The sequence below is a fragment of the Sparus aurata genome, chromosome 15 (genome assembly GCF_900880675.1).
Source record: "Sparus aurata chromosome 15, fSpaAur1.1, whole genome shotgun sequence".
Classification (NCBI taxonomy): Eukaryota; Metazoa; Chordata; class Actinopteri; order Spariformes; family Sparidae; genus Sparus; species Sparus aurata.
In genome coordinates this window covers 30,104,105-30,119,369 of record NC_044201.1, presented here as the reverse complement: position 1 = coordinate 30,119,369, position 15,265 = coordinate 30,104,105, and the positions used below count along the sequence as shown (strand labels likewise).

Below are 15,265 nucleotides of genomic sequence, written 5' to 3'. Positions count from 1 at the left end.
TTGGTACTGCAGTATCTTTCTAGTATCGGTTTACCATGCAACACTAGTGCAATGTAGTTGTTACATCACCTCCAGTGAAGCAAGTAAATTCAAGTTCATCAGTCAGCACTGTAGCATCTCTATGCTTGCCATCCCAAACCATAGGAAATAATTACTGTGATGGTTGATGAGGTTCTTGTTTTTCCTGTTCTCACTGTGTGAACGCCATCCCTCTCTTCTCAGGAATTTACTCAGATATGAGTTGGTCTCAACATAGTCAGTGAGGAAGCCAGTCAACCAGTCCACCATGGCCGTCAACATCCCAGGATTGATAGCGATGGTGGTTTTCTACCTCTTGGTCCTTGGGACCGGCATCTGGGCTTCTGTTAAATCCAAAAGGGAACAGAAGAAAAGTGCAGCCACTGGAATGGACATGACTCTGCTGGGAAACCGGAACATAAACTGGGTGGTGGGGATGTTCACAATGACAGGTGAGGAGAGCACAGCTGGCAAAAGTAGAATGCAAACTGTATGATTGTGTTTCTAAAACTCTCGGAATATCGAGAGAATGTGCCTGGAGAGACTCTGTATGACAGAGGTGAAGGTTGTCATGTACAGTGAGGGGGGGTGAGCAGACCCACACATTCTTTTCACACTTCACTGTGAGTGTTTTTCAACACTTTCATTAATTTCTCAGAAAATAATGTATAGGTGTGTATTTCAAACATCAGTTGTATTTGGGTGGCTGCGATCTACGACTGAGTACAAAATGGGGCTGTTGGGCGTTGACGGAGGTATGTGCTCTACTTAGTGCCATTATTTATTTCTTTATTTTTTTCCCTGTAGCAAATCTTTTAACTTTTGTTTAAAAAACAACAAAAAACTAAATAAGATATTCAATGTACGTGTGATACATCCATCGGACCGAAAAGAGTATCCAGGCGTTTATCATCCAGATTATTTCCATGCAAAAGATAAATTCTGCTTTCCATAACATGGTTAAGTTTACTCTTAGCAAAGAAAAACAAAAGGACTGATTGGTGGACATTTGCACATAATAAGCGTTGTGTCCAAGACTAAGCAGCTTGAAAGATTGCTGACTGATTCTTTTCATTTCAGAATCACGGTAAACTAAATCATCAGAGCCAAGGACACATTTTCAGAGAAAATGTGTAATTGTTTAGATTTTCTGTGAAAGTCTAGACAGTTACGCAGAGGAGGAGTTTAATTTATTTGAAGTTAATTCCTTGCTACACTTGGAAAACAGTGCTGTCTCCTTGTCTTTTCACTTTATTAATGATGATGAATTATCACCCTTCCTTTTGTCCTCTGTACGAAAAGCTTCTCTTTGTCCTCTAAATGTATTTACTGTATTTTCATCCATCCTGTAGCTACGTGGGTCGGAGGAGCAACCATTGTTGGAACAGTTGAAGTGGTGTACACGCCCTCTATGGGACTAACATGGGCAATTGTGATGCATCTGGCATTCAGCACGTCTTTTTTAATTGGTAAGAGTTTAAACTTACATTTTAAAAAGATACTGTATTTCTGTCTGTATAATTACACAAATATAGACTACTTACTTAAACCTGAAAGTCATATTGTAGGCAACAGTAAAGTTTGACTTACACAAAAGAGATATGACCCAAACGCAGACAGAGTAGGCAGCAGGATGACTTCAGGGATTTATTGATGACATAGATTACATGCAGGTACAAGTCAGCAAACAGGCAGTTTGTTTACAAAAGTCAACAAAAAAACATATATTGATACAAATACTGTCAGCTAGAAACACATCCTATCCCCTCCCCATGGGTGCTGCCATTGTTGTGTGACATCAAGATTTACATGTTGGACTGTTAGTGTGAGTGATGTTCTGTTGTACTTTTTCTAGAAAGAGGTTGAAATGTTTTCCTGAACGCAGCATTATAATGTCATGAATGTGAACCAGCACCAGTGATCATGGAAAAAAATGATGCAATTGGAAAAAAAAAATGCATAGCAAATAAAATATTTTGTGTACAGACTGGTTCAAATTAACATGTCAATGTAATGGCAACTGTAAACAGTAAAAACAAAGATTTTGTGAATCTGTCATGCTGGAGCACAGAAGGTGGACCCTAATGTATGAGAGCAGGCAGGAAGTGCGTTGTATGAAGTTTTAATCTTGATAACAACAATGACTGGTCAAACCGTGTGCTCTTGACCAGGGACGTGCACATGATTATAGAGGGGCAGGGGCTCAAAGTCAGAAAAGGGCAGTAAGTGAAAAAATGTTTCAGGTCTTAATAACACAATATATAGATTAACTTAAAATTAGTAAAAAAAAGTACTTATAGAAAGCTAACTACTTAGCTGTGTATCCTGTGTAGCTGTGAGTGATATGCAACTGCCATTTCTTTTGTGTCAACAAATTATTGTCAACATGAGTTTATTCACATCATCATAATACTGAGGTTTGGAAGACATTCAATTCCGCTGCAATTCTTAAAAAGCAATCAAACACTGGTTTATTATCAGGCTGTTTATTGGAGTCCAAGTGCAAACTAGAAATACAGGCTACACATCTAAAAATATGACAAAACCAAGAAATGACTACTGTGAATGTTAGTAGGAACAGCATGTTTACCAAAGCAAAGTAATAAACTCAATATATGGAAGAAATTTAAGATTTGTGGCAGATAAACAGCTGACACAGACAGCTGTCAGATTAGATTATTAACTCTCATTTAACAAGCTGTTAAATTAACAAGCACAAATGGGCACTCTTCTGAAATATGACTCAGATTTAAGCACGTTGAATAAGTGGAAAGCGACTTGTTAGCCCCCACAAGGAAGTTATGTTCATGGTTTTATAACTCACAAAGGTTCAAGTCGCTCCACTGTCACGTCTCATCTACGTGTGTGGTGGAGTTCTGATGAGGCAGCAGCTTCTCTCTCTCGCTCTCTCTCTCTCTCTCTCTCTCTCTCTCTCTCTCTCTCCCCCTCTATGTCTTCAAAATAAGAGCTTTACATTGCACCCCATTGGTGTTTAGAACTAGGTTCTTAGCGGGGGGCTTTTAATTTGAAAGTAGCGACAGTTCATAGAGAGACAGAGCGGAGCTAAAGCAGACAGAGAAGCGGCTTTAAGCCTGATTTATGCTTCTGTGTCACGGCGTAGCCTAACGTGCGTCTCCAAAAAATCCTGACTACGCGTCGAGGCGCGAACGGCAAGGACTGTGATTGGTCCGCTCAGAACGTCATTTCCGGCAGTTGATTTTCCGGTCAACAGTATAACAACACCGCCATTTTCACACGGATTGACAGGCAGATCGGTGCAGCGGCCGCAGTAATGCGGTCGTTGTATCGGTCTGTTGTGGTGAAGAGAGAGCTGAGCCGAAAGGCGAAGCTCTCAATTTACCAGCCAATCTACGTTCCGACCCTCACCTATGGCCATGAACTTTGGGTCATGACCGAAAGAATAAGATCCCGGATACAAGCGGCCGAAATGAGTTTCCTCCGCAGGGTGGCAGGGCGCTCCCTTAGAGATAGGGTGAAGAGCTCTGTCACCCGGGAGGAGCTCAGAGTAGAGCCGCTGCTCCTCCACATCGCGAGGAGCCAGCTGAGCCAGCTGAGGTGGCTCGGGCATCTGTTTTGGATGCCCCCGGGACGCCTCCCTCAGGAGACCCCGGGGAAGACCCAGGACACGCTGGTGTGACTTTGTCACTCAGCTGGCCTGGCAACGCCTTGGGATCCTCCCGGAAGAGCTGGAGGCAGTGTCCGGGGAGAGGGAAGTCTGGGTGTCCCTGCTCAGGCAGCTGCCCCCGCGACCCGGCCCCAGATAAGCGGACGATAATGGATGGATGGATGGAACTATGAGATCAGTGTGAGACCAAAGTGAGGCTGTGGCTGATTTCTCCTGTTTCTCAATTGTTTCTCCTGAGAAACAGCTGCAGAAAATGTCAACTTGGGCTCCCTGTAAGTTTCAAAGGAGATCTCATCAAGCTCTTAATGAAGTTTCAGAATGTCTCCCCAGTGCTGGAAAGGAGCAAGGTTTAAGCAGTAAAGTCTCAAGTCTCTCCTATTGCTCCTAAGGAGTTTTAGGAGAAACAAATGAAATGTTTGAGACCAAAAAAGACGACGACGAGACTGAAATGAGAACTCTCACTGAGCTCCTTTACGGTTCCATGGCCATAAAGGAGCAAGCTTTGAGCAGTAAAATTTTCCTCTGGGTATACAAGAGAGTTTTATCCTTGCAACTTCATTTATGATATTTTTAAACCTGTTTTTTACCAATTATATCTTCAACATGTCATCATGAAGTGATCACAATACTTCCACATCCACAAATTTACACTACACTCAATACTGTTGAGTATCCACATACTTAACTGGCCACAATAAAGCACATTGGTGATACATAGTTCAAAGATACACTGTGTTTCAACTCAGCCTCTATTGAGATAAAGTGATGCATATAAGAATTTACAGCTTCCTTACTGAAGTTCAGGATGTTGTATTATTTTCTGCTTTTTTCACATTAAAAGGCTGACAAGAAATGGATACTAGAAATTTTCCTCACCCTATTTTAATTTGTATTTGTACTGTGGTCTGTCCTTTCTCAAATCAAGCTGGCTCGGTGTTCGCCAAGCCAATGAGAGAAGCAAACTATGTGACGATGCTGGACCCTTTCCTTATCAAGTATGGAAAAGTAGTGACAGCTGGACTGAGCCTGGCTTCAGTTATTGTTGATTTGCTTTGGACGCCAGCAACATTAATTGGTTTAGGTACAGTATATATGTATGTACTTTAAAAACATACATTCAGATATGTATAATTGTAACTGTTTCTACATTTGTGTAATCTGTTAAGTAAAATAAATGTATATATGGATGTCAATTCCTACCTGTATACCTGTGTAGAGATGACCCACTCATATTGATTTGAAGCGGTAATAGTCACTCAGATACTGGTTATAAAATCTCACTGCTAGAATGTGTTTGACAGGAGGAGTTATGAGCGTGGTCCTGGATTTGTCCTTTGCTGTGTGCATCTGGATCTCTGCTGCTGTCGCCATCACCTACACACTGCTGGGAGGTCTCTACTCTGTGGCCTACACAGATGTTATACAGCTGGTCCTCATATTCATCAGCCAGGTTGGTTTGCTATATATGCTTTATATGCTGTTTTCATTAGGGGTTTTCACACTGCTATCCTAATCCCTGCAAACTCAGGACTAACCTACTCTACAGCAGGGCCAGCAAGCCTCCAGCTAGAGTCACGTCAGCCTACTATGGAATGAGCCAACATTGTTCCTCTGTGAAAGCCTTCTTATGCCGTTTTTCCAGTCCATTTGCCAGCCTAAACAGTTTGACTTGGCACAGCCAAGGCTTTGCTCTTGAGTTGAATATTGATTTTAGAGGGAGACATTTGGATTAGTCTTGGGCTAACATCTCTGTGAACTTGGTGCTAAAAAGCGGAAGGGAAATTGTCCTTGTTGAGGCAGAGAGCTGCTAATTCTCTGAAGAATTTTAAACTCAGCGTGATGAATCAGATCTCTTAAATTCATGCAGCATGGAGAGCAGATCCAAAGTGTTCTCTCCTGTCTTCCAAATGTTTTCGACTTAAATACAACAGAGTCGGGCGATTTACTTTTACGACAGTTCTTCCCAAAACAATGACCCCCTGATTTTTATGATGATCATGCCTTTCACAGGACAGTGACCCTTTGATGATTTATTGAACTGTCAATGTCATCCTATCTACCTCCCTGTAAAGACCTCAGGCAAAGAGCATTGCCCCCCATGACTTTCTGATCCCCACACATTAGGTGAAGGGGAATCTCCCCTCCTCTCACATTCTGTATGTTCTCTACCATACATTGATTATAGAATTCAAAACTATTTAATTTCCCACAAAAGGTTTTTAAAGGGATAGTTCAACATTTTTGAAAATTGGCCCATTGCCATGATCCCTCTAGTCATAGCAGTAGGTTCGTTACCTTTAATTGTCGGTTCAAGCTGCTTTTAGATCGGCGGAGCCGAGTACCGAGCGGTGCAGCTACGCTATAGAGGCTAATGGAATTTCTTGGTTTCCCTCATCAAACTCAGCAAATACACGACCAAAAAACTCCAAAACACTGTGGTGGCCAAGTTGTGACCTGCACATTCACCACGCTATGAGATAATAACGGAACGTTATGAGACGGAGTTGTTTTAGAGGTGAAGTCAGACTTTACACTCCAGACACGGCTGCTCGGCGGAGTGATTTCAAAAGCGCACGTTTACTGCAGATACTTTGGTCAACAAAGCTTGTGAAGAAGCAAAGTGTGATCATGGCAGACTTTGTGATGGACAATGAGGACGACTTTTTAATCAACCAAGACCCACACCCTTATTTATTTGAGCCAGAACACACAGAAGAAGAGCTGCAGGTTTTGGAAGAAGAGAGAGCGAGAAGAGAGGCTGAGGCTGCTGAACAGCCAGGAGCTGAGGAGAGACTCAACATAAAGCTACAGCAGAGAGATTGGTGAGTGAAAAACGCAGTAGTCACTTACCACGTCTGCTTTCTCTGTAATACGTCCCGCGATGATAATCCAGTCGAGCCCAGGTAACTACGGCACTGCCTGAGGTGTGCACACTGTGTCACTCCGACCAGCGGTTTACTGAAGAAAGTAGTTCCGAGTATTTGCTTAACGTCTCTTAACGTTCTGTTATTATCTCATAGCGTGGTGAATTTGCAGGTCACAACTTGGCCACCACAGCGTTTTGGAGTTTTTTGGTCGTGTATTTGCTGAGTTTGATGAGGGAAACCAAGCAATTCCATTAGCCTCCGTAGCGTCGGTACTCAGCTCCGCCGATCTGAAAGCAGCTTGGACCGACAATTACAGGTAACGAACCTACTGCTATGACTAGAGGGATCATGGCAATGGGCCAATTTTCAAAAATGTTGAATTATCCCTTTAAGAATGCTTTTTCTCTGGGCTTAGTGCAGTGTGGAAAGCTTGATAGAATGTCAGGCCTTTTGTTTTAAGAAAACATTTACAAGCAATGTATCAAAAACTCTGAAGGACACCTTGAAAATGTGTGTTGATCATTTCCATTTGTATAATTGTCTTTGCAGTGGCTCTGCGTTCCCTTTGTTTTGATGAATCCTTCTGTCTCGGATATCAGCCAGACGCTGATGAACAACACCTTACACGCTCCCTGGATTGGTAAACCAGAGCTGAAAAAGACCTGGATCATGATTGATGAGTTCTTATTCTTTGTAAGTAAACAACAAATATTACTGTGAACAAACTGTAACTGTACTCACTGTAACTAAATATTAAAACAGCTTGGGGTCAGAGCATAATACCAAAAACAGCATGACTGTAAATGTCCAAGAGAAATAACTATCACTTGAGTGATTTATGGAGATGCCACACTGCTAATTATTAACCATCTAACTGTTTTACTTTGAAGGCACTGGGGTCTGTGGGATATCAGTGCTCCCACCAGAGGACCTTGTCAGCTGCTTCCACAGCCACAGCAAAGCGCTCATGCTTTCTTGCTGCTTTCATGTATCTTGTACTTTTGATACCTCCCATACTGCTTGGGGCTGCCACTGCATCCACAGGTATTAAAAGCTTTTACATACTGAGGTAAACTGTCAAAGCTTATGTCTATATTCTGATTATTGTAACTGTAAACTGTTATTTTCTTTTATTCTGAATTTGTTGTTGAAGTTTTCTATTCTTTCTGTTTCCGTTGTGTTATTCTTAACTTATTATTTTGCATCTTTACAAGCTTTTAGGGAACTATTTGGGCTTTTTTTGTTTTTAAATGTTTTCAAAACAAAAATCTGTCAATTTATCAATCAATGTAAAAACACGAATGATTTATGATTTACTTTAACAGTCATGAAAGACTGTCCAACCTCAAGGTCAACTCCATGGAAGCCACCTTTCCCTCAGCTTAACTGCACTTGAAAATCTCCTGAAATTAACATAAACGTGGAAAAGTGAGGCCAGATACCAAGATACATGGTAGTCTGGGTCCTTAATGTTGCTGTTGGAGACCCACAATCGACCAAAGACCAAGGTCACAAATGTAAGAAAGCACTTGATGAAGGACAACCAGCGTTGACAGACAAATCCTTTGTCCAGGCAAGTAAGAGGGAGCAGATAATTGCCGGCAATCAGCTGTCCTTTTCTGGCGAGCCCCATTCAATACATGAAGCTGAGACAGATGAATGTTTGGGCTGAGAGAACTGTGATCTGCCTCAACACCTCAGGGAAGGCTGACCAGAGTGACAGCATGGCAAGCATACTGAACCTAGATTGGGTCCAGGCCATTGGTATGGGAAAGGTAGGCAGAATAGAGTCTGAAAAATAGAAGTTGTGGGTCTAACGGATGACCTGGAAGTGAGATGCCTCTGCATGGCTCTCTTTTTAACAACCCACCTCCAACAACGCAGGAAAGAGGCCAATTATCGGTTAGAGACATGGCAAAGGAGTCATAGTCAAACAGATGAGACAGGATGTCAGGTTTAGTGTTCTTTGAAGAATAAAGTTGAATAAAATGGAGCCCACCTGGCCTGTCTGGTATTAGAGTTGCTTGGCTGCAGACGTACTTCAAGTTCTTGTGGTTGATCCAATCAGTGGAGTTCTGAGGGGGCATTTCACCTCCACCACAAACGACAGACGTGGGTGTCAGGGTGAAACTTCCTGAAGAATTATCTATAGAATGAAGCAAACGTGAGAAAACATGGCACGAGCTTTTGACTGGTAGGCATAGGCCAGCCAGCAACAGGACTAACATAAGCGTGGTCTATCTGAATGTTGTTAGATGATATGACAAAACACAGGAATGAAACTGAGGAAACATGAGACTCAAACTCTGCTTTCATGAAGAGCTGGTGGTCAGGGAGGTGCTGCAGACCCTGGTGAACATGCTGTATGTGAGTCTCTTTGTGAGCTCGACTAAGACAAACTTGCTCAGCATGTCCCGAGGAATTTTATTGCAGATAGACACCTGGGGCATTTGGGTAGTGTGATTTGTATAGCAGGTCAGGGTTAAATGATCAACACAGCCCTGTCTGCTTGTCTGTCTTATCACACAGCACTCACCTCTTGATATATACAGTAGACTAGGACAGATAACGTGACCATTTGATTTTGTGTCCATGTTTCAGACTGGAACCTGACTACCTATGGTTCACCATCTCCATTTGAACGTGGGGAAGCATCTCTAGTTCTGCCCATCGCCCTGCAACACCTCACACCATCTGTTATCTCCATTATCGGTATTGGATGTGTGGCTGCCGCTGTGATGTCATCAGCTGACTCTGCTTTGCTCTCTGCAGCTTCTGTCTTCAGCTTCAACATCTACAAGAACATCCTGAGGCCTCAGGTGAGAACAATCACTATTTATTGTACAACAAAAATATCCTGAGTAAACCACTGTTTGCTATTGTGAAGGTGTCACATTTATTTTTAAATGGTAAGGAATGGAATGCAGAATAGAATGAATGAAATAAAGTAGCATGATGGAAAACAAGCTAAGACAGAGAAATAGGGGTATCTGAAAGAAGGACAGTCTCATCCATTTATTGTTTACCTGTTCTTCTCCCTCTTCTTTTCCCTCTTCAGGCATCAGACAGAGAGATTCAGTGGGTGATCCGTGCTTCTGTGTTGGTAGTGGGCTTGGTTGGTACATCACTCACCAGCCTGAAAACCAGCATCCTTTTATTCTGGTTTGTGTCTTCTGAAGTGGCCTACATCGTAATTTTCCCTCAACTCCTCTGCATCCTGTTCTTCAACATCTCCAATGGTTACGGGGCTATTATGGGCTTTCTGGTGGGAATACCATTAAGACTGCTCAGTGGAGCCCAATCACTAGGGTTAGCACCAGTCATACACTTCCCAGGATGCACTCTTGAGGACGATGTTTATGTCCAGTACTCTCCAGTTAAGACCATCTCCATGCTGTCTGCCATTGCTGCCATCGTGTTGTTCTCCTATCTGGCTTCTGTGCTCTTCAACAAAGGCATGCTTCCTGAGAAGTGGGATGTGTTCAAAGTGAAAGTCAAGCGCTCACCACAACCTCTGGCACCAATAGGTGACACCACAGAACATGATGAGAATGAGAAATTGAACAGAAACAACTCTCAGAATGAGGCTTCGGAGCCAATGATTAGCACAAGTTGTTGATGTTCCTGTGTGTACAGTAGCAAGGCCGGATGATCTATAGACTGGATTGTCACCACCTTTGACAACTAGTGGGGGGGCACCTCCTGATACAAGCTTTAAAAATCTTTTAGGTAAATGTTTATATTATTCCCTGGAAATTGTTGAAAGAGCATACATAATTTGTGTACCAAAATAACGACAACAATAATAAATCACGATTACATGACCCCATCACTCCCCCTTTCCAATTGAGTCCCAGTTGAGTTGGTCCCCAAAGCAGTGAGAACATGAGGAAGAATTGCCGTCACTAGCAGCAGATGCAGTGCTGACGAAGCCGAAGCTAACTGTGGAGATGGTACCACTAGCGGGAGAGATGCTGCAGCCCTTAGTGCTATTGCACAGTTACCACACACGGGCTTTTGGCATTTCAAGTGTCCGATGTTTTGTTCAGTTTGCAGCTCTTTCGGAACGGCACTGCCTCCGTGTCCGTTGCTTCCACTGTTGCCCACCTTGTGCAGACTGCCGCGGCCCCTTTACCCTCCATGTATTCTGCCCTCAGCTACTCTGCCAGTTGCTGCAGAAATTTCCTCCGGGCTCTCTTGTGCTGGTGCACATGCCGGCCAGGCTCTCTTGTCTCTTTCAGCCCCTCCTCTTGTCTTGACTCTTGGCTTTTGCTCATCACCCTTTTTGGGCTCTCCATGGTGAAGACATACTCTCAGCCGCCCTGGGAAAGTCTATTCCAGGGTACTGGCGAGGAGAATTCGGCCGATAGTCGAACCTCGGATTCAGGAGGAACAATGCGGTTTTCGTCCTGGCCGTGGAACACTGCACCAGCTCTATACCCTCTGCAGGGTGTTCGAGGGTTCATGGGAATTTGCCCAACCAGTCCACATGTTCTTTGTGGACTTGGTGAAAGCTGTTCGACTGCGACGCTCGTGGCATTCTGTGGGAGATGTTTCGGGAGTACGGGGACTTTTTGTTTTCACCGTTGTCCACGGTTGTTTCCGCTTTGGTACGGGCGTTGAGGAGGCACTCCTTTCAGAAGAAAGTGCAGGCCAACCAGTTGCATCACAGATCTCAGGACGCTGGGCTCTGCCTGTTACTCGTTCTCCCAAAAATGATTTATCTTTAGGCTTTGCTCCAAGAGTATTCCAGCAGGGATGATTGTTCCTGGGCTTTTTATCCAGTCCCCTGAACTCCTGTTTTGTCGAGTCATTGTCGGGGCTAATTAGCCGTGTGTTAGCAGGCTCTTGTCTGCTGTTTTGATTCCATGGGAGAGTAGTTTCGTTCCCAGATAATCCATTCACTTCCACATTTACTTCTATCCGGTGGATCTTGGTTTCCAGCTCAGCAATTTTCTGTAGGATGCTTTGAAGGTTCAGGTTAACAAGAGGCATTTTGGTGCTAGTTAGCTTTAGCTGCTAATAGGCTTTAGCTGCTAATAGGCTTGTGCTACTTCGAAGGCCTCGTTCTGAAAGTACGGAGTTCGGAAGAACATTTTTTAAAAAAGTGAAATAAGGCAGCAGCAGTCAGTTAATTGTTGTCCCAGTGGTTTGTAAATATCCAGGAGTTGCTGCCTGTAATCTTTCAGTGAAGAAAAATAATAACAGTGGAAAAGATAGCAAGCAGAAGCGAGAGCAAGCAGAAAAGCGTCTGCACCCAAGCAGATACAGGTGTGAAAAAAACTCAGGTCTGAGTTACTCAGTAACTCAGACCTGTCCCCGGTGCATGTTGGACTCCAACAGGGCTGCCCTTTGTCATCGGTTCTGTTTATTATTTTTATGGACAGAATTTCTAGGCACAGCCAGGGGCTGGAGGGGGTCTGGTTCGGGAGCCACTGGATTTCATCTCTGCTTTTCGCAGACAATGTTGTCTTGTTGGCTCCTTCGAGCCAGGACATCCAGCAGTCGAGTGTGAAGCAGATGGGATGAGAATCAGCACCTCCAAATCTGAGGCCATGGTTCTTGACCGGAAAGAGGTGGCTTACTGGTTGGGGGATAGCTCCTGCCTCATGTAGAGGAGTTCAAGTATCTTGGAGTCTTCTTCGCAAGTGAGGGAAGGATGGAGCGTGAGATTGACAGGTGGATCCTATGTCACCCGGCTGGCCTGGGAACGCCTTGGGATCCTCCCAGAAGAGCTAGAGGAAGTGTCTGGGAAGAGGCAAGTCTGGATATCCCTGCTCAGACAGCTGCCCCCGTGACCCGCCCCAGAAAAGCGGAAGAAAATGGATAAATGGATGGACATTTTACTGCGAGTGGAGGAAAGGTCAAGAATGAACTTGGAACTGAATAAAAAGACTGCAAAGATTCCTAAAAGCCACAATGAGAGCCCGCCATGGGATATATGAATAATCATTAATATTGTAATCCGCCTTTCTTATGTAACCGACTTTTTGACTTTTGAAGACTTTTTGGCTAGTTGCATCCTAACTCTGCAGCCTGTGACTAAACACAACAAGATGGGAGCTGTGTGTCTCCTCTGTGGGCTCAGGTAAACCTTGTCTGAGCTGTCTGGCTGTGTCCTGTCTGAGAGTTGAGGCAGAGCTAATTCTTAAATGATTTTTTACTTTTATTGATCTGAGTGAAGTATTTGCATTCTTGACTGCTTTTCAATTGCATTCATTCCTTCATTCATTACTTTATTAATTATGTCAGCAAACATGTAATAACGACATTTATTATGAATTCATGTCTCATCCACTCTAGTTGTACATATGTATGTAAATATGTTTAGTGGTCCTCATTCATCATCCATGTCCCTTAGTAGTTCAATAAGTATCTTGAATGAAGTTGTCTTATCTGTGTTTTCTCTTACAATATGGCAGAGATGGTGGTCGATGTAATCAGAATTTCCATCTTTCAGATATAAGACTGATTCCTTCAATGTGATTTATCTTCCTCTCAATCAATCAATCAATTAATCCATCAATCAATAAATATATGTGGTGAGAACGCTTCACTTGCTGCCTTTCCCTTTTGTCTGATCTGTCATTGGGCCGTCCACGATTTAAGTGGAAAGTTACAGAGGGGTGGACGGTCGACTCTGTTTTCAATAATTGTCCTTGGGTGCTAGTCACTCCATTTCACAGATATAACAATGTGACCTTATGTGTAAACAGAGTGACTCTTGGAGCAGCAGACACTCAAGGACCAACTATCTTCAAACTATCAGCTTTTTCACTCATTGTTTTTCGTCTTACTACACTATATTTTCTACATATTTTTCAGTCATGTTGAGGCAGCTGTTGCGGTTGGGTGGTATATAAAAAATTAATTAGGTGTGCATTTAAGATCAAACCCAAAAAGTTTGGATAGGTCACCTCACATTACTCAATATACTCCTGGTTCTCTGTGCAATCTCATAGATTAAAAAGATGGTGGTCAACAAAATGTGCATATTTTTCACTAAAGTACACAAAATTTGTGATAAGACTGGAGTTAGAAATTGATACAAGTCCCAGTCCTAGCTCATTGATGTTTAGGACATTGTGAAAATTTAGTAAAAACAGAAACACAATTATAATGATAAAAGGTAAAACAAGATCTCTTGACTTGAGATGAGAGTATCTGTTAGATGTGGGGTGACATGTGTCCTCACTTCCAACATCCTGTTTGTAAAGTAAGTGAGTTTGAATACTTTAGGAGTTCAACAGCATCAAAACACTGGTCTGACATCAATGAGTAATTTGTAGTCTTGGGTGTCCATCTAGTGGCAAAAACATAATTGAAAAAATTCATCCTGGTTGATAAGGAAAACATTGGGGATTGCTGTTCACTCAGTTTCTGGATATTGTATAAAAATATAAATACCAACACCTGCAGTGATTGTTCAAGGTATGTTGATGTTTGTCACTTCTTCAGCTCACTTAAAACATGTACTACATTTCATCAAATACAACATTCCACACAGACTTGAAGACATGCAATGGCACTTTGAAATACAAAACATTTTTGTTCTCGTACATGCTTCAGTCAGCCATTCCAATCAGACAAATCAGTGTGTTTTGTGTTTATAATAATCAATTAAGGCTCCGGAATCCTTCTCAGCTGTCTGGTGTCATTAATGGGCATTATAAGCTAATGTGGGCAGGTTCAATGAAATAAATGAAACAATAAATATCAAATATAATGCTTCTGATGTAAATTCCCAGGTTATATATTAAAAGTTATAATCCATTATAGCAAAAGGTGAAACCACAGAACGTGATGAGAATGAGAAATTGAACACTTCCCACTTCTCAGGAATCATGCCTTTATTGAAGAGCACAGAAGCCAGATAGGAGAATAACAAGATGGCAGGGGTGGACTGGGACAAAAATTTGGCCCTAGACTTTTTGGTCCAGACTGGCCCACAACAATCCACGCGCAGATATTGTGCCAACTCGCGCCGTTGATGTACATACAAACACACAAGCTCTTAATAACACCACTATACTAAACAATATCCCTTTATATTTTGAAGCCTTGAATAAAATAAATGATAACTACACAGTGTGTTGCTCACTTGCTCTTAAGAAGGATACTGGAGAAAGGATTTAAGATTCAAGAGTGTTTATTTGTCACTCACTCATACAGGTACAAGCAGTGAATCATGGCATTGGCAGGCTGGCAGCCAGTTACTGTAGGTCACTCAAAAACACACAAATAGAGAGCCCTGTAAAACAGACAACAAAAGATGTATGCATTATTTAAGTGATTACTGAACAATATCCATTCAAGTTCTGACAGTTCTGGCATGGAAAGAAGTAAAAAAAAATTCTATTTTGATTCAGTTCCCTTGGAATATGTCAGCGGTTTCCTTCTGGATGATTTTATGATGTCTGAAACTGGTTTTGGGTGACTTGCTGATTCAGCTGGGAGAGCTTTGGGATCAGTTATTAATAAATGAAAGTTTGTAATGATTTGGGTTACTTTACATATACTCAACTGTATAATGCATGCTTCTCTCCCACACTGAATTATGCTGCAGGAGTATGGGGATTTAAAGAGTCCAAAGTTATAGATACTATACAGAATAGAGCTATAAGATATTTTTTGGGTGTCCATAAATTTGCGCCAGTTCCAGCAATAGAAGGAGATATGGGCTGGATTCCAGGATGTGAACAACGAAAATGTGAAATGATTCGATTGTGGAATC

General features: G+C 42.4%; 1 protein-coding gene across 1 annotated transcript; it reads left to right on the top strand.

Annotated features, from left to right (window-relative positions):
* Positions 1 to 279: 279 nt before the first annotated feature.
* Positions 280 to 10,882, top strand: LOC115596102 (high-affinity choline transporter 1-like). The gene is made up of 8 exons (XM_030440899.1): positions 280 to 470; positions 1,371 to 1,487; positions 4,590 to 4,745; positions 4,966 to 5,114; positions 7,081 to 7,224; positions 7,422 to 7,575; positions 9,133 to 9,350; positions 9,590 to 10,882. Exons 1-8 carry the CDS (start codon positions 287 to 289, stop codon positions 10,148 to 10,150), a joined length of 1,683 nt encoding a protein of 560 aa, XP_030296759.1. The 5' UTR covers positions 280 to 286; the 3' UTR covers positions 10,151 to 10,882.
* The last annotated feature ends 4,383 nt before the right edge of the window (positions 10,883 to 15,265 follow it).